The sequence below is a fragment of the Diabrotica virgifera genome, chromosome 1 (assembly GCF_917563875.1).
Source record: "Diabrotica virgifera virgifera chromosome 1, PGI_DIABVI_V3a".
NCBI classification, from domain to species: Eukaryota; Metazoa; Arthropoda; class Insecta; order Coleoptera; family Chrysomelidae; genus Diabrotica; species Diabrotica virgifera.
Genome location: NC_065443.1, coordinates 61643006 through 61668432, shown reverse-complemented (window position 1 = coordinate 61668432; position 25427 = coordinate 61643006). Strand labels below are relative to the sequence as shown.

General features: G+C 32.4%; 1 protein-coding gene across 1 annotated transcript in view; it reads right to left on the bottom strand.

Annotated features, from left to right (window-relative positions):
• Window positions 1–24789: 24789 nt before the first annotated feature.
• LOC114331278 (Krueppel homolog 2) overlaps window positions 24790–25427 on the bottom strand; it is a 78676-nt gene continuing 78038 nt past the window's right edge. Inside the window, exon 5 of the mRNA XM_028280794.2 lies at window positions 24790–25179. Coding sequence (XP_028136595.1) covers window positions 24933–25179 — 247 coding nt within the window. The 3' untranslated portion in view covers window positions 24790–24932. The remainder of the gene's footprint in view (window positions 25180–25427) is intronic.

Below are 25427 nucleotides of genomic sequence, written 5' to 3'. Positions count from 1 at the left end.
TTTTAATTTCAAATATCTTATTCAAAAGAAACCTTTTGTTTATTCTAAGAGACTTCCAGCCCTCGTTAATAATGTATTCTTTCAATCAGCGTTTAAATTTTTCAAAAATATTTATTAATTTTTTGAGGATTCGAAAAAAAAATGAATGCATTTTAAAAGCATTGCAAGCAAATTTTGCGTTTATGCTCTTAAGTAACATTTACAAAAATTATATTTTACTCTAGTCTAGTGGGGATAGATATGTGTAGCAGCTAGTGCTCTATTGAAATAAGTGCTAAATTTTTTAGTTTTGTTTGTCTTATGGAGCTTCGTAAATGGTTTTTAATTTTGAAAAGCTTCTTCCCTCACTAGCTACCGAGACAGGGAATGTTAATAAAATTCTTAGTTTGAAACTACATTTGGGTATAAAGAAATTGGGTCATTTTGGCACAAATAGTTCAATAGCTTAAACTGGACTATTCTAAATAAAATTTCTTAGATAGACGCATTCAAAAAGTGTTTTTTTTTTATTGTTAGGAAATAAAATACCAAGATGTTACTTATTATTTATTAAAGAAATTACAATAGTTCCAGTAATTTTAAGATAGTTTTCCTTTGCAGTTCTGCCTTTTTATTTAAACCTAAATTCATTAGTTCAGTAATAATTTTACGTTTCTGCTTTTACGTTTCCTTGTATGATTTTCGTATCGCCATCACACGTTCAGTTTTGTAAAATTGTCTTCTCTTTTCATTGGCTTCATCTTTTCTTCTAATACCTTCCTCACCTCTTTCACACTTGCAGGTTGATTTTACGTGTAGTTCATGCAATGAAGCATATTTTTCTAAATTGCTAACGCCTCTGCTCGCTAGGGAAGAAATTTCATTACGTATACTTGGACAGAATTTTCCTGTCGAATGTAACCACTCTAATTTAAATACACTTCTCTCGTAATGGGAGTGACGTTTACCTAAAAGTCCATCGCCATCTCGACGAAGGGGTTTTTGACCATCAGCACAGGCAATGTATCTTAAAACACCAACACAATGATCCAAACAAATAATTTTTCTAAATGTAGTTTTTGGATGTAGTCTTTTCCCTGCACGTTGTATTTTCTTCTTGTAAGCCAACATTGTAGATCCATTTGTAAAGTGAATTAATGAATGAAGATGTTCGTGTGCAGTACTTCCGTCATCTGCTACTAAATGACAACGACAAATGGAATACCATTCTACATTAGGAGCACATGCTGGAAGAGTAAAGTCACTCTCATTTAAGAGTAAATGATACCATTCTCTTCGTGACTCTTCGGAATCCTTTGCAATGTCTGCTGGCGAAAGAGCTTTAATGCCACTGACACTCAAAAGAGCCATATAGTCACTTTTTGACAAAATAGACATATTTTAACTGGCTATTTAATAACAAAGAACTGAAATCTCAAAACTGTCTCACTAGACTAAGAGTCCTTACGAAGTTGTTAAATTTATCTACCAGTACAGCCTCCCCCACCCTAAGTGATTATTTCACGCATGCATTATTACCATGGTCAAAGTCTCGTTGAATTAGCTGATATGCAGGAAACGTGACGTCACGCTCATATAGGTAAAAAGTGGGGGTTACTATACTTTCGACTACCTTGTTTCAACTACCATTCCAAGATCACAAGCTAAAGAAGTACAGACTTAACTTTATTTTTAATATACATACAAAGTTCTAAACACAAAATACAGCTCGTTCTTTATTTTTACTCGGAGTTGTTCTGATTTTGTCTAGTTTTAGTTTAATCTTATAGGGCCCTGGACACTTCATATAAAAGCATGTAAAACTTTAAGTTCACCTTATACAGTGGAGTCCTGTGGTGACATTTAAGTCAATTTGGACTAAAATTCAATACAAATTAAATGGGTCAATTCCCTGTTAGAGATGATACCTACAGTCTAACCGGACAGCCATTTTTAATCCTATTATTGCTCACGTTGGGTGCCCAACATGAACATTAAAAGGATTTGGGATAGGATAGTACGAGTAGCACGAGATAAGTCACCAAATGGACTAAGAAGTATTGGCAGACCAAGAAAAAGATGGTGCGATAACTTAAACAATTTAGGAGGCTAATATTGAAGAAGAAACAGGCTTTAAAGCCTACATACAAGGAGGAAGAAGAAGAAGAAGAACTTGTTCAATGAGTTTGTCATTCGCGGATGAAATCATTTCGATTTTATTCGTTGTTAATATAAGTGTGGAAATGAAATCATTTCGATTTCTTTCGTTGTTAGTATAAGTGAGTCATCTCCGTATCGCAGGTTACTGATTTTTCGGCCTGCTATGGCGATTTTTTCATCCCATTCGTCTAATACTTTCCTTATTATATATTCAGAATATATTATGTTGTATAATAATAGTGAAAGTATGCAGCCCTGTGTAGTTTCTTTCTTTGTTTTGAACGCATTTGAATATATTCAGTGTACTTTAACTTTGGCTGAGTTTTATCATACAGATTTCTTATTAGGCCAACTAGGTGGTTAGGTACTCTCATATTTTCCATTATATTCCAGATGGGATCCCCTTTACTGAATCGAAGGTTACTTTGTGTAACCTACGAAACGGAGCAGCACTGGCATATTGTATTCCCTCGCTTTTTCTATTATCTGTCTGGTGTTCAATATCTATTCACGCATACCTTTTCCTGACACGAATCCGCATTGTTCTTTGGCGGTTTCTAAAAGTAGAAAGTTATTTAGCCACTCATTGATTATATGTATCGGGATTTTGCTTTCATGATCAATAAGGGCAATGGTTCTGTAATTGCTGCATGTGCACATGGTTAGTGATCCTTGTTTATGGATAGATAGAGATAAAGGTTTACTTGCACCACTTATCAGGCCATTCACCTGTGCTCCATATGTTGCACATATACAGTATAGGGGAGTGCAATTAGAACGAAAAGATACAATGTTTCGGAAAAAATCAAACAAGGTTATATTTTTCTAAAACTCTTTTTGTTAGTTTATAAATATATTAAAGTAAAAAGTTCTACTCACAAATTTCGCCGCTAATTGAATGGTGGGCTACAACAACGTTGTAAGCGACAGATTGGGTCAAAGTGAGGTTTTAATGCAATATTATTGTATATCCAATGACCAATGCGAGCATCTTTCAATCAGGCTAAAAACATTTTACCTTCCCCGAGTTTTTCGTACCGCAATATTGGTATCCGTATTGTCATAAATGACTTGTCAACAAGTTTTTTCTATCTCCTGCATAATCTTAATTCTGTCGCTTACAACATTGTTGTAGCCCACCATTCAATTGTTTATTAATTGTTTAAACAATAACAATTGTTTTGTATAAATAATGTTAAGATTATGGGTGAATTCAACATTGTATTTTGATAAAAAATGTTTTTATTTTAGTTTTGATTATGCTGAAGCCGAATCTGACATTACAATTTGCAAATTCAAAATGGCGGATTCAAAATGGCGGATTTTTTCCTAAATATCCTTAAAAAGCAGTTGTAAAATTCGAAATTTTTTTAAGAAACGTGTTTGTTTACATATATGTGGATATTTTTGAGAGGTTGCTGAACCTGAATCAAATTTTGATAATTTAAATTATAAAATGGCAGATCCAAAATGGTGGATAACTTAAAAAATAGTTGTAAAATCATAATTTCTTTACAAAATATATTTATTTCTACATGTATTTATTTTTGAGAGCTTGGATAAACCTAACTTAAATATTAAATTATAAACTATAAAATGGCGGATCCAAAATGCGGATTTTCTAAAAGGAACATAAAAAAGAACATTTTTCTAAAATAATTATTGTCTTTATTTTTAACAGGTTGTTGAATCTGAAATAAAGATTAAAAATTTAAATTTCAAAATGGCGGATCCAAAGTGGCGGATATTTAAATGAAAAACAAGTAGAATCCAATCAAACAAATATGGAATTTCATTCTTAAAAAAAATAAACAAATAATTTTCACAATAATATTAAAAATTAAAATGTATTAGAAAGAAAAAACAAATTATTCAAAATCTATTTCTTCAATATTCAAAGAATTGTTGCAATGGGATCATAACTAAAAAAGTTATTCTTAGTAAAAAGTTTGCATATTCTAAAACTTTAAATGCAATCATAAAATATCAATTTTTATCAATTTTGTACAAGATATGTCAATAAATAAAAATTTCAGTTAGGAGTAAAATACCTATATTTTTCATAATACTGAAAATTGTTATTATGGAAAGTTGTTCAGAACTAAAAATCATGTGTCAATATGCAATTACACTCTTCTAATCGAAATATTGTGAACTATAAAGGTACATATTTATTGCGCGAAATATAATTTGTTTACATACTACCTCGTATAATATTGATAAAATATAATATTTTATATTTGCATATTAAGTGTTAGACCATGCACAGCTATTTATGACGAATAACTTTCTTCATAAAATTAATAATAAATCAGTTATCATAAATAATAAGTGAAAATTTATTGTTGGGTATAATTAATTTGAAAAAATATTAAAAAAAACAAATTTTCGATTAGAAGGATATAACTACATATTACAACATAGTTTTTAATTCCAAACAACTTTTCTTTATAAAAATTTTCGATATTGTGAAACATAAAGGTACTTTACTCTTGAGTGAAATTCATATTTTTTTACATACCTCGTACAAAATTAACAAAATTTGATATTTGATGGTTGCATCTTATGTTATATACGATGCAGAGTATTTTACAAAGAATAACTTTTTTTCGTAAAACTGATATTAAAAAAGTTATCAATAGGTTCCAAGTTACGCAGACATACTGTATAAGAGCTAAAAAAAATTTTTTTTTGAACATTTATTATTGTTGAAGCCTATTATTAAATATATTTTAGGTAAGTTTTACAGAAAAAAGTTTTGATCACTCTGTATATACATTTTTTCAGCTGGTAATTTTCGGTTTTTGTATTACATTTTTGCTATCTTTCTTAGTTTTCTCAAAAAGAAATTGTTTATTTCATTTTTAAACTAAAATAACTCAGTGTTTTTTAAATATTACATCCTAAACTTTAAAAAAAATATCAAAAAAATTGTATTAGATTTATTCAAACTTCAGTAATACCGTCTTAAATTGGTGGGAATTCTGTAAAACTACTAAGTTTTCAAAAATTACATTTTTTGAGACAGCGTATTATTTTAATTAAATCTTTGAGATTTTTTTTGAATGAAACATCCTTTAGTAAGATGATTGAGAGATAAGTTGTGCAAATTTGAGAGTTTTATAAGTAAAATTGTATTAGTTACACATTTTTAAATCATTTTTAAACAAAATTCATGTAAGGCTCACTTTCCGCCCACACCGTACTTACGTCCATACACTTTATTTCTTTTTATTACAACCATAAGATAGTTTATTTCATTTTCTTTCATGTCCAATTTGTAAAATTTCTTTTGATCCATTAGTTAAAGAATTACATTAAAAGAACTCAACCGTGCACTTCTTCCAAAGCTAGTTTACAGTGCGCCAATGTGTGTGAGAAGGGTGACTTTAGCGTTATAAATAAAAAATTACAGAAGCTAGAGATTTAATTTTAGAAAAATCTTTATATAAGGTTTTTTTTGTAAAATTTTCTGAGTTTTTCAATGGTCAAGTCAGTTTTTTTCTAAAAATTATATTTTCGGAGTTATTTAAAAAAGCATCTAACTTCGCTGTTCATTTGTTTAATAAAAAATGAAGCACCCACTTCTCGAGTAGAACTTTTTGATATGTTGTTTATTAAACAGTTCTTAATGAAATTACAAAAAGTTTTATCTTGTTTGATTTTTTCCGAAGTGAAAATCTAAATGCACTCCCCTAGTATTACATCTACATCAATCTCGCACAATAAGTCTCCGCTGGTATGCCATCAATCCCTGGAATTTTTTGTTTCTTAGTTGGTTAAGAGCCTTCTTTACATCTGCTCGTAAAATGATTGGTTCTGCCTCTTCGATTGCATGTTTCTTGTGTTCTGAGACTAATACATCTTTTGAAATATCTATATAATTCTGAAAAGTAATTTTTCCAGATGTCTGCAATGGTCTCTATTTCGGTTTTACTTCTCCATTATGGACTTGAATGGCTTGAAGTTGTGGCTTGACATTTTTGGCCAACTATTTCATCATCATCATCATCAGCCTCTCTCAGTCCACTTCTGGACATAGGTCTCCCCTGTTTGTCTCCAAAGTGTTCTATCTTGTGCTTTCTGCATCCAGTTCTTTGTTGTCTTTCGTAAGTCGTCTTTCCATCGTGTTGGTGGTCTTCCTCTGCTACGTTTATCGGCTCTTGGTCTCCATTCAACTAGTTTGCAAGTTCATCTTCCGACCTTCATTCTGGCAACGTGTCCAGCCCATTTCAACTTTAAGTTACAGCTTCTTTCAATGGCGTCTATGACTTTGGTCTTAGCTCGTAGATCTTCGCTTCTAATCCTGTCTCGCAGAGTGGCCCTATCATTGATCGCTCCATTCTTCTCTGCAGAACTGCATTCTTCTCTGCGCTAGTTTTTGTGCGTTTTTCTTTGTGAGCGATAATGTTTCTGCACCATAGGTCATCACCGGTAGCACGCATTGGTCGAAAACTTTTTTCTTCATGTTAGTTGGAATGTCACTCTTAAAAATATTCCTAAGAGCTCCGTATGCTGCCCATTCTTGTATTACTTTTCTGGATACTTCGGTTGTTTGATTGTCCTTACCTATCTTAATTTCGTGACCCAGATATACAGGGTGTCCCGGAAAGAGTGGTCACAAATTATACCACACATTCTGGAGTCAAAAATAGTTCGATTGAACCTAACTTACCTTAGTATAAATGTGATCATAAAAAAAGTTATAACCCTTTGAAATTACAAAATGAAAATCGATTTTTTTCAATATATCGAAAACTATTAAAGATTTTTTATTGAAAATGGACATGTATCATTCTTATGGCAGGATCATCTTAAAACAAAATTATAGTGAAATTTGTCCACCCCATAAAAATTTTATGGGGGTTTTGATCCCTTAAACCCCCCAAACTTTTGTGTACGTTCTTCATTATTGTGGTACCATTAGTTAAACACAACGTTTTTAAAACTTTTTTGCCTCTTAGTATTTTTTCGATAAGCGAGTTTTTATCGAGATGCGGCTTCTTTTTTAATATATTTACATAACATTTTTATGGGAGTTTTGTTCCTTTAAACCCCCCAAATATTTGTGTACGTTCCAATTAAACTATTCTTGTGGTACCAGTAGTTAAACACAGTGTTTTTAAAACTTTTTTGCCTCTTAGTCTTTTTTTGATAAGTCCCCTTTTATCGAGATGTGGCTTCTTTGTCAAAATATACCTAAAAATGTGAATTATAAATAAATTTTCATATTATTACCAGGTCTCTATAATCGTACTTAACCATATACAAATATGTGGTGGATTCGATAAATATTCAAAATATCTCGATAAACACTGGCTTATCGAAAAAGTCTTAAGAGGCAAAAATGTGTTTAACTAATGGTGCCACAATAATAATTAAATTGGAACGTACACAAAAGTTTGGGGGGGTTTAAGGGAACAAAACCCCCATAAAATTTTTATGGGGTACACAAATTTTACTTTAATTTTTATTTAAGATTCTGCTGCCATAAGAATGCCACATGTCCATTTTCAATGCAAAATCTCTAAGAGTTTTCGATATATGAAAAAAAATTGATTTTCATTTTGTAACTTCAAAGGGCTGTAACTTTTTTTGTGTGCACTATTGTATATAGGTAAGTGAGGTTCAGTCAACCTATTTTTGACCCCAGAATCTGTGGTATAATTTATGACCAATCTTTTCGGGACACTCTGTATATATTTGTCTACCAGTTCTATTTGTTCATTTTGTATTTCAAGGTGTTTACTTGGTACTAAGTTCGTCATATATTTTGTTTTTGGTATATTCATTTTTAAGCCTATTTTATGACATGCTGTACTAAGTTCTTCCAACATTTTCTTTATTTGTCCCAAATCGTCTGCAATCAGGACTATATTCAAGTATATTCAAATGGGAAATAAGCCACAATTGTACCTAAAAATGATTTTATTAACGTTTCGACGCCCAAGTCGGGTGTCGTTGTCAAAATACAAAATAATACTAAATAAATAAAAATGTTGTTGCTTAGTAAAAAATTCTTCTAATAATTTATTTAATCTGACTCATTTATATCGGCAATTCAGACACGTATTATACATTTTAAAGTAGACAACTTTAAAATGATATTGCCAATATTGATGAGTTGCGTTCCTGGGACGACTTTACTGAAAGATAGTTCATTCGATTACATGAAATCAATCCCAACTCAAGAATATCCGCCACAAAAAATCATAGCATGTGATCTGTCTTTAAAAAGACAACCAAATGCAACGGTGGCACTGAAATTCTCGCGTTAGAGATTCCATAGTAAATCACGAGGGAAAACCAGGAAAAACCTCGTGATACTATCCCGATTCAAATTATTATGATTCAAATTCCCATTTGAATATACTTGATTATAAAAATGCCACAAGAAAATAGCTTCAGAACAACATCAGGACTATATTAGCCCCATTAAGGAACACAAAACTTTACAAAAACCTCAAAAAAATTAAAGGAAGGATGAAAATTTGGGAATAGGTAGTTGAAATTGTCTATTATTATATAAGAAAAAGTTTACAATTCTAAACCGTCTCCATTTTATAAAAATAGGGAAATAAGGGTTGGTTTTTCATTAAAAGTGCTGTATTTTAAAAATAACGAAATAATAAAAAAAAATGTAACAGTGAAAAATAAAATAGTCATCAGAGTGATTTAATCTTAAAGAATGGTCTTAAATTTTTTTTTAGATCTCGATAATTTTATGAGATATAGCCTATTTTTAATAAGGGTTGAAAACCAAAAATTTTTAAAACGGTCTTATTCGGTTAGTTTTGTATCAATTAATCTGAAAATTGGTGAACACACTCTTTACAGATCTATTAAGGGCTTGAGGTTAAGATTTTCCAAAAATTTTCAAAAAAAATTTACGACCATTGGAAAAATTTTGGAAATTTTTTTTTTGAATTTTTGGAAAAGAACTGAAAATTTTGGTTTTTTTGTAAGTATGTACTTACATGAACGAATTACATGCGCGTGCACGTATCCTATATTATTTTCTATTCGAATTAAGTTAATAATTTGAAAAACTATAATTTTAAAGTACATACTTGTATTTTTAAGTTAATTATTTCAATATAAACATATAAAATGAAAATATATGTATCAAAATTTCTCAAAAAAATATTTCTTTTACTAAATATTTATTAGGTTTTCTAAAGTTCATTTAAAAATTAAATTAACTTAATTAAAAATAAATGTACTCTATTAAGAGGCTACATCAGCGCGTCATCAATATTTTTTTTCGATAGTTCTCCGAACTTTCAACAGTGCGGCAACAGTGTGTCGGCAGTACTAGCACAGTCAAGTTCGATTTCTTGTTATAGATAATCGTTTTTTAGTAATTGCATTGTGACACAAAATCTAGACATGGGATAAAAAAGTTTATTTGAAAAAACTGTATTTTTTTGTTCTTCCTAAACCGGCACAGACTCGTTTTTTATATTTAATTTAATTTTAGAGTAATTTCTACATACTAACGTGTTTCTTAAATTGGGCTCTGCACCACAATTATTTACTATATTGCGAATATGTGTGCCAGATATCTCGACAGAATATTCAAAATTAAAGTTGCAATCTTGGAACGCGTTTTTCGCGCGCTTATGTTGCCTCCTAAGTTAAAGGATCAAATGAGTATGAAGTACTAAAATGATAAAAGGTGCAATGAAAAATCGTTTATTGTATATCGAACTGGATCGTCACTGTTTACATTTAATTAATTAATCTAAATTATTCAAAGTTAATTTTCATCTTCGTCTGATGTAAAATTTGTGTCTGAATCAACTTCATTTATAATATGATCAACTGTAAAATCATAATTTTGGGTCTCTTGGCAGCTACCATCTAAACTATTATCATCATCATCAGAAACTATAATGTCTTTATTTTTATGATTTGTACAATTACCAGTTTGACAACTTCCGCATGCAGCATGAAAACATTTCTCCTCTTTTTAATACATATTTTTGTCTACATTCTAATTTCATCACAGTCCAAAATCATTTTGTGTCTATCATCTTTTCTTTCCAAACTTACACTTTTTAATGTTTCAATTCCACGTTTGACAATTACAATTTTTTCGTTATCATATTCTAAATGTTTTTCACAAATAAAACAAGAATTATTATTATTTGTTTCATTGTTCGCACTCATTGTAAATATTTACACAATTATTTTATAACAAACAGATCACTTTTATTGAAAATTTTTTGCTCAATTAGAAATCCAATGAAATCAATTAATTTGTGGTCATCTGATTGAATACAACCAATAAAACCAACATTATACTGAAAACAGATCCCATGGGCTGTTTTCACTCAATCATGTAGCTTTGGATACCTACATTTCGTTTCATTTCGATTTTGACATTTCAAATATTCAATATTTCAAAATGTCACGATTTGGTTGTAATACTGATGAGAATATTAATGAAATTATCGAATCAAATATACCAAAGAATACTGTTTACATTAAAAAATTTACAAAAGTGGTGTTCAAGAGCAAGAGCTTATAAAAATTACGGGGCATAACAATCCCAACTCAATAAAACCGTACTTGAACATTGACGAAGAACATCATAATAAAATTATTAACAGCATGCGTAGTGGAAATACATCTTCATCAGTTATAGAAACTAACATGTCTGGATCTTCATTAAATTTTTCTAATTTTTCCTTTGTTAATTGCACATTTAAATAAATTGTTTCTGCTCTGTATTTTTTTTTTCATAACCAGCAAAAAATTTTCTATCCGAATAACCCTCGAACATTGATAAATGCTCAAAAATTTTTTAACAACTTTCTCAAGCTTGTTGCTTACAGGCAACAGACCTCCGCCTACGGCGTCGGTCTGTTTCCAAGCAACAAGCTTTCGAAATCTGTTATAAAATTTTTTCGAATTATTTCGAACAATTATCAATGTCCTTGGGTTATTACTACTGATAATAAGTTATAAATTCAAAAACTTTGACAGCCGAAAACGATAACAAAACATTGCAGCGTGAACATTGTTCCTTTTTTTAGGTTATGTTCGTCTACTGTGTTTAGGAAGCGCGCCGTTTTCTCTTTTAAGGATCCCCAAACCAACGCGAAACTTTCGCAGCCGCAACCTACGCGGAATCGCGGCGACTCGATAGGCACGGCGACTTATGAGCGTGTTCACACTAGTTGGGCCGGTATCCGCAGCGGTCGCGGTAGATCAGCGTTGTTTTCATGAAACGCTGCATGCACGGTTTTTTCCGCTGCCGTTGTAGTTTCGCGTGAATTAAAATGGCTGTTACAGAAAAACTCATTGAAATTGTGAAACAATATCCTATAATATATGATTTAAGTAAAGATTAGAAAAATATAAGAAAAAAAGAATGTGTGTGTACTTTGTACGCACGTAAGAAGTTATACTTCTATTATATGATTATATGATTATATGATTATAAACGAAATTAATATACTTTTTATTTATATTTTATTTAAATATTAAATTAATTTATACTTAATACTTCTCAAACATTTTTATTAAAACAGTGCCAAAAATTAAAATAATAAAAAAATAAAACACACACAAACACATTAAAAATGCCACAAATGATTTCTGAACATTAATTGTCGGAAAAATTTTTAACTAAATACGTATTTTCTGAAAATAAAATTATATAATAAATATACTTACAATCATAAAATGTATAAAAAAAAATAAAAAAATAAAATTTTCTATTGGGATTCGAACCAACTTACCACGCGGCTGGTATTTGCGTTGTATTGGGATTCACCCGCATTAAAACTGCACCACAGAGGCAGCTTGTCATTATGTGTGAAGATCGTCTAACTAAACAGATTAACCTTTTGACATTTTTAACTTATGTAAATCAAATTATTTTGATTTTGAATTGAAATGATTTAGAATTGAAAAAATACAACAAAACATAGGGTAAGAAGAGAATATATTAGGTGAATATTGATATAAATTTTGATGGTAATCAAATTATGTAAAAAAAAGTATTACATACTACTTATGTATTTTGGTAGGTTCAAGGTAGGTATCGGAGCCCGTATAACGACTAATACATTTCGCAATCACTTGCGTCGTGCAAAGTGGCTATGTTCAAATATCATAACAAAATTTGATCAACTATTTATAAAACACTTACCAGTGAAAGATTCTTTAGCTTTGAATAAGCGAGATCTGCGGCACTCATACTAGGCACAGTTTGATGAGCTTTCACATTGGCATGCAACAATCATCTCTTCTATGTAAATAAGTCCAAAAATATAATATGAAAACTATTTAAAAAGGCAGTATAACCATTAACTAACTTTTTGTTTGTTGTTTCTCTTCCTACAAATTTTAAAACGCAACAAGCATACATTATAACCAAACACAGTCCCACAGCTGTGCCACAGCTGCCATATTGGATAATTTTTGTCATGTCATTTGAACATCCAATCAGAACAAAGTTATAATGCGCATGCGCCCGGTCGCTAGGTTTTCCCATATAAAATTTCACCGTCATTACGCCCGTAAAGAAGTATAACTTCAAAAAGGATAAAATCTAGGATAGTATAGGGTTAGAATTAGGAGAAAAAAATTGAATTAAAATGCATATTTTAAATTAGTAAAAATGCATGAATTTTCATGAACTAGTCATCCATTCTCAGAAATAATATTTGATTAATGATTATGAAATAAAGATAATAACATCAATAAAGATAACATCAGTTAAAAAACCAACTGTCAAGCGTAGGTTTTTCCTGGTCATTCTCAAGTACTTTTCTGATGCTCACCTCCCAAGGTTCTTTAGTGTTCCGTTACAAATCTACATCCAGGCCCTTGTTCCCATCTTTTCACGGTTTGCGTGCGGGAGTGACATTTTGTCAATTTCCGCGATTGTTGTAATTGACCAGCCGAAAAGATCAGCAGGCCTAAAACTCTTACGCCCGGTTTCATAATCAGTTAAAGTGGACTTTAAATTTTAAGTTGGTACCTTTATAAATAGAATTCATATGGGTAAATGTCAACGTTAAAGTGAACTTTAGTTAATGTTCACTTTAAGTTGATTATGAAACCGGGCGTTAGGCCTACTGCCTTCCTAGATAGCTGGTCAGCAATGCGGTTGCCGTTATTTCCATTGTGCTCCGGGTAACTATGTAGTTATCGGGAAGTTTATCTGACAGTTTTATTAAATATCTGTCAGATAAACTTCTCGTTAATTAGTTATCCGGAGTTAGTTATTAGTAATAAACCTACTAGGAGTTGATAGTCATTGGACTAAAACTCCTCTCACATACTTAGTTCAACAAAAATGCTTAGTGTTACTTTTTTGTGATGTAACGGATTGTATTTAAAAACAAAGCAACTTTTTCACCTGTGTTTACGTGCCCCATATATTTTTACCTTTGCAATAGGCGTGTTGTATGTATATGTAATATGTTATTCAAGCCTTTCTTAATATGTTCTCATATTTTCATTTAAAAAAAGGCTTTCAGAAAAGAATGGCATCGATTTTATTGAAACATGACATTTTTTTGTAGTTGTTTATAATAAGTGAGCCTTATTTAAAAAGTATTTTATGCATAAGAAAAATAGATACCGCTTTCGAAAGAGTACATTTTCAAGTATCTACAAGCATATTTTTAAAGTTTTTTATGAATTTTCAACAAAGATATTATTGATTGAAATCTTGAAAATTGACTTAAAATAAAAATCAAAAAAATATCCATTTTTTATCGCCATACAAATTTTTATCCTTTAAAGTAACGTTGTGCAATTTTAAATCTAAATGTTAATTAGCCATCTTAAAACGTAAATCTAAAAGGAATTTTAATTTAAATGATGATGTAAATTTTTGTGACATAAAATATGTGTTGCTCTCAAAACTTGTATTAATGTATTTTAAAACATATTTTTCTAAATTAAAAATTTGTAATTCACAATGAAAATATATTCACGTTAAAATTGATATTTTTCTAAAGGTATTGTGTTTTTTTCGTACATTTTAATGTTTGATAAATGCCCCAAATTACCGATTTAAAAGTTTGTTAATTTTAAAATGTGACATTTTTGTTGCGCGCGCAATTCAAATAAGCGCCCATGTTAAGTACTTTAAAAAGGGCTATAGGTTAGAAACGAATCAAGATGCAAACAAAGTTTTTAGTCAAAATGTTAGGATAAAAGTACCTTGATGATTTTTAAATAAATTTTTTTGTTATTATTGCCTTATTTTTCGAAATACAGCACTTTTAATGAAAAACCAACCCTTATTTCCCTATTCTTGTAAAATGGAGGGGGTGTAGAATTGTAAACTTTTTTTTATAAAATAATAGACAATTTCAACTACCTGTTCCCAAATTTTCATCCTTCCTTTATTTTTTTTTTTTGGTCAGATTGTTCTTTGATCGGGCTATATCGTCTACGTAGCTTAGGTGATGTAGCATCTCTCCGTCCACATTTATTATGAAAAGTTTAGGTGACAACGTATCCCCTCGACGGATACCTCTTTGGATTTTTATTTGGTTGCTGTTAGCGTGTAGTTGTATCGAGCTTGTTGCATTTTTATATATATTACATATTAGCCTCGAATATCGGCTATCAATGCGGCTGTCGTTTAGTGCTTCTATAACACTGTCGAGTTCTACCGAGTCGAATGCTTTGTGGAAATCTACGAATGCTAAAATGCTTGGATTTTACGCGATGTACAATCTTCTTCCGCTGAATGTATCCAGCTTTTTATTCTATTCCTTGTTTTATTGACGTATGTCTTCTAATATTTGTGGCGTTTCCTTGTTAATCAGATTTGTCTGAAATTCTTCTGATTATTTCCCTTAACTATTTTGTCTGATGTATTTTTCTAGTTGTTTGAGCCTGCAGTTCATATTTGGCAGCATTTACGTGTATTACTTAGGTTTTCCATCTTTTCCGCACGATTATGTAATAGGTAAGTTAAAGAACTTGCAAACATGTACATTAACATGAATGATTTCGCAAAACCATTCGCATTTTATAATTTACTAGGGAAATATAATAAATAAATAAACACATTTTCATAAATTTTATTGCTAAAATGCAAATTCAACAATACATAAAAATCACTAATTACCTACCCACATAATATAAAAATAAATATACCTAAAGAATAATTATTTATACCACAGATTACTTGTGTGTAAGTGTATGTATGTTTAGTGCTTAAGAAAAATGTGTAAAAATTATTAGATCACAAAGCATAGCCCGTGTTCATAGTTTATTATAGTATACAGTCGGAAAAATGAAAGAATACCAAACATACATAAATAACAAACGTTTGTTATAGAAAAAGACATCAAATACAAAATAAGTGATTGGTGTGATCTTTCATAGGTAATATTTCATTTTTCCGACTGTATGTAATAGGTCTTTTCATTCACAGTCATTGGTTTCGAGCTTTTGTCATGTGTCACATAATATTAATATATCCACGTCATACGTTATTATACATATACAAACCAATGATACAAACTAAAGACGATGGCGGAGATTTATTAATATTATGTGACACATGACAGAGGCTCGAAAAAAATGACAATCGATGAAAAGCCCTATATTTAGAATACAATAAGTAGGTACTTTATACTGTGTCTTAGCCAAAGATCTTATACACATAGATTTGGCAAACTCCGAAAAATAGCGTAACGCGGAGCAGTTCGGGTCGGTGGTCTATCTATCTCTCTCTACTGGAGCTTAGCTTTCTCTCTCTAGCATATGATGGCTGCCGCCTCTGTGTAACTGTCGTTCCATTACTCCCACCTCTTGGTAGATACGCTCACACTCGCACGACAGACAAAGACAGCTAGACCACCGTACTTGATATCGACGTTACACCCCGATGCATTGTTTAGCATATCCCTAGCCAGATCTATTCTTGACATATATCTGGTCTTAGCCCGTATTAATATTTCAATCAACGGTCTTAGTCTATTATTTATATCTGTTTCAGTTGTTCCTCCATTGTTTGGCAACAGTTGTTCCTCAGTTGTCGCGTATTGCTACATTTTGTTGTTAAGCATTTTGTTTTGTTTAAATTTATCTCCACTCCATTTCTTATATACTCTCTTGGTAATTTTCTGATCTAATAAAACTGAAGTAATCTTCATCTTGTGTGATAACCCTTTGACTTTCAGCGACACTGTATTGCTTATCTTTAGACGTATCCCGTATGTGTCACTATTCGGCAGCAAGATGACGCATATACGAGAATCTTCGCGTTGTTCGAAATAATGACCGTGGCGCTCCAGAATATACCTTTTTCAGCGTTCGGAATAGTGACCTTGGCATTCTAGAACATACCTACAATGTTAGCAACGAATAGAGATGTGCCTGTTCGGGATGTTCTAGGATAATGTATTTTTGTAGGTATATGTCAGGAGCACTGTGATTAGTTAGTTTAGTTTTGTTAAGTTAAATAGTTTATATAAATTAGAACCGCTCATTTTATTTAAAATCGTTAGTGGTGTCACGTGTGAACTTTTGAACAGCATTGTTGGTCGGTAACATCCGTCTAATTCGGTAGTGTTTTTTGTGTAAGAAAATCTTTAGATATTGACTTGAAACACCACACAACTAGTCGGAAGAGTTCATTCAAATGCTGATGCTCTTTCGAGACCTTCATCATCATCATGGCATCTACACTCCTCGCGGAGTGATTACCGCCCTCTTTGGGCTCTTCAAATTCGTTTGTCGCGGCGAATCAATCCACATTAACATTTTGGTTTTACAATTGGTTGTGTGACTTGGCATCTTCTACAAGTTTTTGCTTATGGTTACCCATTATCTGACTCCCATCTTCTTAAGATCCTCGACTATCTGGTTCTCCCATCTAGTTTTGGATCTTCCTCGTGGTCTGCCTGATACAGGTCTCCATTTGGAAATTTTCTTGATAACGGCTTCTGGATTCCTCCTTTCTATATGTCCCATCCATCTGAGTCTCTGTGCCTTGATAAATCTGACGATGTCTTCTCCTTTCAGAAGTTCTCTTACTTCGTGGTTCATGAGTTTTCTAAATTCATTATTACCTAAGTTTTAGACCTTCATGAAGTGTAAATTGTACTTACTATCTTAAATTACAGGAACAATAAGATATGATACAATAGAACCAATTATAATTTCTTTGGTAAATGACGAATATAGAGAATGATGCTAATCCAAAGAGAACAACATAATGAATGTTTTTGTTGACATTTTTTTTAATTCTCTATGGTAAAATAAATTCATGTTCTCCGTCACTAAAACCTTGCTCATTTGCATTTTATGTTGTATTGCATTTGAAGTTTGTTAGAATATTATTTTTATAAATATTTTTAAAACTTTCAATATGTCTTCCAATCTATTTCTTTTTACACACAATGATTAATAGTTAAATTATTACCAAATAAATGTTGTTACCAAAAACACAGCGAGCATACGAAAATGCTTGTTTTTAGCCATACTCCCAACCTTTTACCCTTTACTTTACAAAAGTTATTTTAATTACGATTAATATTTCACCCCAAAAGCCCAACTACAGATAAATCGTAAAACAAAGATACCTTAATTATTTTTAATAATATGTCATGTATAAAAAGTACTTATTAGTGTAAAAATATTGAAATAATTGTTAGGATATGTATTAGAAGCCACCGTAATAGATAATTAAATAAATCAAGGAAATGTAGCACAGCACAAACAAATATCATCGCGACATAAATTAGGCCTCTCGATTGATTAGATATTTTTAAGTAAAAATCATTAAACTGGAATTCAATCTTGAAAAGAAATGAGCAAAAATTGGGTTTGCTAACAAATTATGATACGAAGAGTATAAAAATTATTTAAGACTAATCTTCTACTAGACTACCTATTCATTGCAAGTAAAGCGATTGCGTAAAAAAATATACTTAATGAAAATAGCAAAATGAACAAAAATATGATACGGAAAGATGAGTTAACCATCATCAAAAAATAGGTGATAACAAAATAAAGAAAAGTGCAACTATAAGAAGAATAAAGGCGCTGAATAATGTACAAGTGGTAATCAATATCGATACTAAATATAGTAACAAAAGATATTACTACGAGACGAAAGTCTGTATTTGTTCACACATGTTTCGGTCGAGTTCTTACAGCAGAAGAGAAAGGAGGTGTTATTATTCAAGCTTCTTATTTAACAGATTGGGAGCGTGAAGGCCCCGTCTCACCATCAAATAATTGAAGTTATTTGATCAAACTTGACTAGTGACACAAACTATACATACTAACTGTCACTTTGTGTCACTAACTGTCAAGTTTGATCAAATAACTGTCAATTATTTGATGGTGAGACGGGGCCTTGACTTTTCCCCAAAACGACTCTACCTTATCGGCAGAGTCTACGAGAAGTGTACGGTAAATTGAAGCTGTAATTACAAAGAAACAAAATTTGTTTCTTCATATTTAATATGTATGTCTTTGTACTCACTTTATCACGCTTAACGAATTACGGGATCTGGATTTCAATGCATATTTTTTTTATAATTCTCGTATCAAAGTTACGCGTGAAGTGTGTCGTATAGGGCTTTTCATTCACAGTCATTTGTTTCGAGCTTCTGTCATGTGTCACAAATATATCTACGACATACGTTATTGGTATATACAATAATACAAACCAAAGACGTATGACGTAGATATGTTAATATTATGTGACATATGACAGAAGCTCGAAACAAATGACAATCGATGAAAAGCCCTATTGATGACAGTTGGGAAACGTCCGCGACCGTAACAGATTAATCACGCTACGCAGCGTCATCTATTGCAGATGGCAGAAAATAGAAATCATTCGTGTACAATGCTTAACTACATCTCTAAAATATACAGGGTGTTTGGTAAAGAATGGGCCATAGCTTAACCTTACATTCCTGAGCTTAAAATAGGTCGATTTAAGCTAACTTACCTTAGTACGAAAGTTGATAATAACCGAAATACAGGGTGTCAAAGTTAGACTTTTATTTTATTTATTCTTGAATATTTCCTGACAGACATGGAATCTTAACACGAAATTTGGTAAGCGGGGGGTTTTTGGGATGAGAAATCTAAATTCGCCACCAAAAATTATGTATTAGAGGGCGCCACATACGTCTTTCAGCGTTCATTTAATAGGGCTTTTCATTCACAGTCATTTGTTTCGAGCTTCTGTCATATGTTGTATAATCCGTGTATATTAATATTATACACGGATTATACGACATTTGACAGTAGCTCGAAACAAATGACAATCGATGAAAAGCCCTATGCGTTAAATTTTTTTTATCCCCCACTCTACATAGTTTTTGAATCCAAACTTTTATTCTCTTAATATTTTTACTTATAAAAGGTATACTCTCGCTAAACTCAACTGTTTTTGAGATAAACGCATTTTAAATCTACGATACAACATTATTTTTGCATTATATCATTGTAGTTACACCCGAAAGATAAACTTGAAACCATAATAATTGTGGCAGTTCTCATAATTATGTCACTGCATCGCAAATTCCATTTGAAGAAATTTGCAATACATTTTTGGAGTAGTAGATTTAAGTTATTTAGACTATAGGTTATTTAAGTTTTTTAAGTTATTTAGATATTTATATAGATTTAAGTTATTTTTCTGGTGTAACTACAATGCAAAAAATTATGTTGCTTCGTAGATTTAAAATGCGTTTATCTCGAAAACGGTTGAGTTAAGCGAGATGAATCTTTGTATCTTTTTTAAGTAAAAATATTAAGAGAATAAAAGTTTTGATTCAAAAAGTATGTAGAGTGGGCAATAAAAAATTGATCCTATTAAATGAGCGCTGAAAGGCGTATGTGGCGCCCTCTGGGTAATAGGTCATTGCTGATGGCGAATTTCGATTTCTTGTCTTAAAAACCCCCGCTTACCAAATTTCTTGTTATTATCCCATGCCTGTCATGAAATACTCAAAAATAAAAAAAATGAACAAGTTTAAATTTGACACCCTGTATTTCGGTTATTATTAACTGTCGTACTAAGGTAAGTTAGCTTAAACCTACCCATTTTAAGCTCAGGAATCTAAGGTTGAGTTATGGTCCATTCTTTACCAAACACTCTGTATATTACATTTCGGTAATTCGTTTAAGAGAGCTTTTGCTGTAAGTAAGCTTAGGTAAGAATTATGTTTTTCTGTCTATCTTCGGTAGATACTAGCCGTGGCCGATCAGGTCCAACTAGATCTAAATGTCGTACAAATAAAAACAGGTTACACGAATTACAGAAATTTGGTTCTGAGAGATACAGGTTTTTTTCAAATATTTTTCCTACTTATTGATATTCTGTTTATTTCCTTATTTCTTCACATTTTCTTACTTGTCGTCACAATGCTTTTTCTCAGTTTTTGACGCACTAAAATGTTTAGGATTCATAACGTTTATGCAGCGGTACAATCGAATAATTTCGATTATTTTCTCTATTATATTCTTATGTAAAAAAATATTTTTGTACAAAAATACTGTTTTTAAATAAAGAAATGAGAAGTCCCAGATGTAAACAATAAATCTGAAACCTCCCGTAGAACCACTTTCTGGTAACATCCTTAATCTCTGCCTTTTAAAATTTATAAGGCAAGGATACGACCAATAAATGAGACGAAAGGGACTATACAATATGCAGTCACATTCCGTATATTCGTCTAGGAAAAATTTCCAAAAGTTGGTTCCGTGAACCCAAAATATGAGTCAAATGAAAAATGAAAGACAGCTTATCGACGGTTAAACTGCAAAACCTCGTAAGTTAGTTTTATGCAACTTTAGAGGAGAGACGAAAAACATGTTGGCTTCTTTATGTAGGATTCAATTTATTCGTTTTGTGTGTGTAGGGTTCTTTTTAGGTAGCGATTCCATTACCATTAAGTAAAATTCAGTAATATTGTTTTTTTTTTGTCAAAGAGCGACTTACGAGGTTTTGTTACTTAAAATCTTAAACTAGCATTAAACTTACGAGGTTTTGTCTCATAAAAATGCAACTTACGAGGTTTTGTAACTTAAAATCTTACTTATGAGGTTTTTGTAGATGTCGCTAGTACCATTAGATTTAAATACAGTAGAACCCCGATTATCCGTGCTCCTCGGGACCGGACGTTGGCACGGATAATTGAAAAGCACGGATAATCCGAACATTTATTTCTTATTGTAATACATATGTACGTATATCCATACATATAGCCCTACCATAAAAAGACAACAGAAAAAATAAATCTTTCATTATTAGTCTCCCTCTCCGCGTATAGAGTTTCCGTCGAGTGATTTACAGTGACGCTATTTTGGTAAAACCTCAAAAATGCAATTTAAGTAATAGAAAATCATAGCACGGATAATCCGCAGCCCGGATAATCCGCACACGGATAATCGGGATTCTACTGTATTGACTTACGAGCTTTCGTAGTTTAAAAGATAAGTAAAAGTATAAACCAACAAAGTATAAAAGTAATAATGGACCAAAAATCGACTTACGAGGTTTTGCAGTTTAACTGTCGTTATGTTTCATTTCGGTTCAAATATGATCGATCCATCATCCCCATACATACGTTTCGGTCTCTCTAGCTAGACGTCCTCAGTGGGAGGATTATAATTCTGCTTAGAAAGACAGATGATTTCGTTTCGATTCAGAGGTGCTCATGTAGCCCCACTGAGGAGGTCTGGAGAGACCGAAAGGTAAGTATGGGGATGATGGATCATCTCTGAACTGAAATATAAGCTGTCTTTCATTTTTTATGTTTTTAAATATTTTAATATAGTAATTGAAAATCGGTACTAAAAATACGTGGTTTAAATCTAATAAGATGATATAAGTACTTAGCCTCACTGCCCGATGGTGCCATGATACTATAAATATCAAGATAGGATTTTCCCGTAGCGCAAATACGTCCTAGCTCGTCCTAGCATCGCACGACGTAACTGGAGACCGGAATTTGAATTCCTGTTGTTAGCTTACAGTCCAGGCTGTATCGTCGCCCCCGTTCGGTAACATATTCCGATTCAATTTTTGTTGCACAAACTCACTTAAAAAGAGTTCCTTATAACAAATATACAGCAGAGTGCCGCGGTCGGAAAATTGTTTAAACAATTTTTTTAAACAAATTCAAAAAATCAATTTTTTTACTTCGTATATTTTTTTTATTCTTTAGGTCATTATGAGCCAAAAATGTCTCTTGTAATTTTTCTTTAATACCCGCTTTACACCAACAATAAATTGGTCAAGAAATTGACGAGTTTATTCAAGGCCAAATTTGACGTGTACAAAATGTATGGTTTGTGGTACAAAGCACAATTTAACATCCACTTTTAACCACAGATCATCTAAAGTGTTCTGTGATTTTACCGTGAAAATGAAGAAATTTGACGAAATAAAACATGTCCTTAATAGAACATGTTCTATTTCGTCAAATTCCTTCATTTTCTTTTTATTCACGGCAAAATTGGATGTAAAATTGTGTTTTGTACACGTCAAATTTGATCTTGAAGAAATTGGTCAATTTCTTCATCAATTTGTTGTTGGTGTAAAGCGGGTATAAAATTTACTGTTGTTGAGTTATACTCGATTTAAAATTTGAAAATCGCGAAAATGGCCATTTTCAAGGCTTAATAACTCGGTTAAAAATTATTATTATGAAAGTCAAAAAGTGACAGAATTAAAGTGGAAAGCCCCCTCAGGATTCTGAAGAAATTTCGTCATTATTTTATTACTGAGCTGTTATTTTTAATTGTTAACCATGAGCGCTAAGTGAGGCGGCCGTCAATGTGAGTGCAAGTGAGATGCACCATTAGCCGGCCGGAATGGTGCATCTCTTTCGCACTCACTATTCACGGCCGCTTATATGCAGTTAGCGCATATTGCTAATAATTAAAAATAACAGCTTAGTAATAAAATAATGACAAAGATTTCTTCAGGATCTTGTAGGGTGGACTTTAAACTTTGATTTGGTCACTTTCTAACTTTCATAGTAATAATTTTTAACTGAGTTATTAAGCTTTGAAAATGGCGATTTTCGCGTTTTTCAAATATTAAATAGCGTATAACTCGACAAAAATAAATTTTAGAGAAAAATCACAAGAGACCTATTTTGCTTGTAATGATCCAAAAAATCTAAGAAAATTGAACGAATTGAAAAAATTAATTTTTTGAATTTGTTTAAAAAAATTGTTTTAACAAATTTCTAACCGCGGCATTTCCCGGCACCCTGTGGATTTCTTATAAGGAACTCAATTTTAGTAAGTTTGTGCAAAAAAATCGAATCGGAATAATTTACCTAACAGGGGAGACCATACAGCCTGGACTATACAATCGCGAGCAATTCAAACTAATCGGAAATCATTCGGACATTACGAACCATTACGAACTTGGGTCTCCATTTACGTCACGACTCCCTTCTCTTCGAGATGCGCAATATATTATCTTGTTATTTATAGTATCATGGATGGTGCCACTATCGCAGCAGAAATTTACTACCACCTAGTACATTCTCGTAGACGGCTAATGTCACAATTTCAGCCGAATCGGACTTGTAGTTTTGTTTTGAGCGCGTGTGGAAACGGGAGTGTCTGGCGGATTTAAGAAAAATGCAAAAAGAGCAATATCGGTGGGTGATTCAACTCTTGTTTTTGGAAGAAAAACCGCTTAGCGAACTCTCAGATCACTTGGATTCTGTGTACGGTTGCTCTTCTTCGATGGTCACCTTCAAAATTTGGTTTATTAAGTTTCAACGTGGTCGCACATCGGTTTATGATAAGCCACGCCCAAATGCCCAGAAAACGGCTGCACGGAGAATAACATTACAGAAATCCACGATCTCGTATTGGCACATCGTCGATTGAAGGTGAGACAGACAGCTGAGGCAGTAAACATCTCAAAAAATCGCGTGGGTCATATCCTACATGAAATTTTAGGCATGAGAAAACTGTCTGCGCGGTGCTTGCCGCGTTTGCTCCATTCGGACAACAAGCGCAACTGTGAGACCACTTCACAACCCGGGGCTTTGTGCGCATTCCGAAGGAGTTCCTTCGTGATCGTTGACGAAACGTGGATATAGTGGTATACACCGGGAACAAAGGAACTGTCGAAACAGCGGACTACACCAGGCGAATGTGTTTCGCAGAAGGGGCCTGTCCTATCGGTCGGAGAGGTGATGGCCACCGTTTTCTGGGATTCATAAGGTGTGATCCACATTAACCATCTGGCGAAGGGAAAAACGGTCAGAGCTCTACTATGTCAAATTATTGGGCCGATTCGACGCCGACTTGCAAAAAATCACTTCATTTCGTGAGGAAGATAAAGTGCTCTTCCACCATAAAAACGCACCAGCTCACACCTCCGCTATCTATCGCCACGGCCATTTTGGTTATGAACTGCTGCCCCATCCACTATATTCTCCAGATTTGGTCCCATGCGTCAAATCAGGAGGTTATCGCTGTCACTAAGGCCTACTTTTCACACGGTTTAAAGAATAGCAACAGTGGGTCAAATTTATCAAGCTACAAAGCGACTATGTTGAAATAAACCGTCACTTTTCCAAAATTGTCGTTCTTCTTTTGTATTGGACCTCTTTAGGAGAATTATAAATATGTATTAGTAAAATTTAGTAGGAAATAAAATAGTTTGGTAACATTGTGTAGAAAACTTTCGTAACTCGTTTTATTAAAAAACATAATTAACAAATATTCCATTGATTGTGACTCAAAACATTTCCCAGTAACTATACAATACTTTTACACTAATAATGAAGTAAATTATCTATGTTCTACTGTTGATGCTGTTGCTGATTTGGTGGCATCTGAATTTGTACTGGAGCAAGTTTTGTGGTGAACTTGACAATTAACAGAAGGAATTGCTTAACAAACGAAGGCATGCTGGGCTTGGCTGCGGTGTTCTCGAACAGAACACGCAGTTCTCTGAACATGTTTCTTGTGTAGGGGTTTCTTCTCGAGGTGTATCTCTGCGTCAAGAAGTGGTAGTATATGAATGGTGTCAACAAACTGGCTCTACCCCTATATAACAAAATAAAATTGTATTAGATGATTACGTTTTGCTAAATTAAAACAGTAATAATGTTAATACAAAATTTTATAAGTTATAGGTTATACTGTCTAACAGGCGCGGATACAGGGGGGTCAGCGGGTCCATGGAACCCCTATTGTATTTAGTCTATAAGTATATTTTTATTATTTATTATCTTTTTCTGTTAACTCTAAACTTTAAGCCATCAGTACAACACTAAATTACACGACAACCGCTT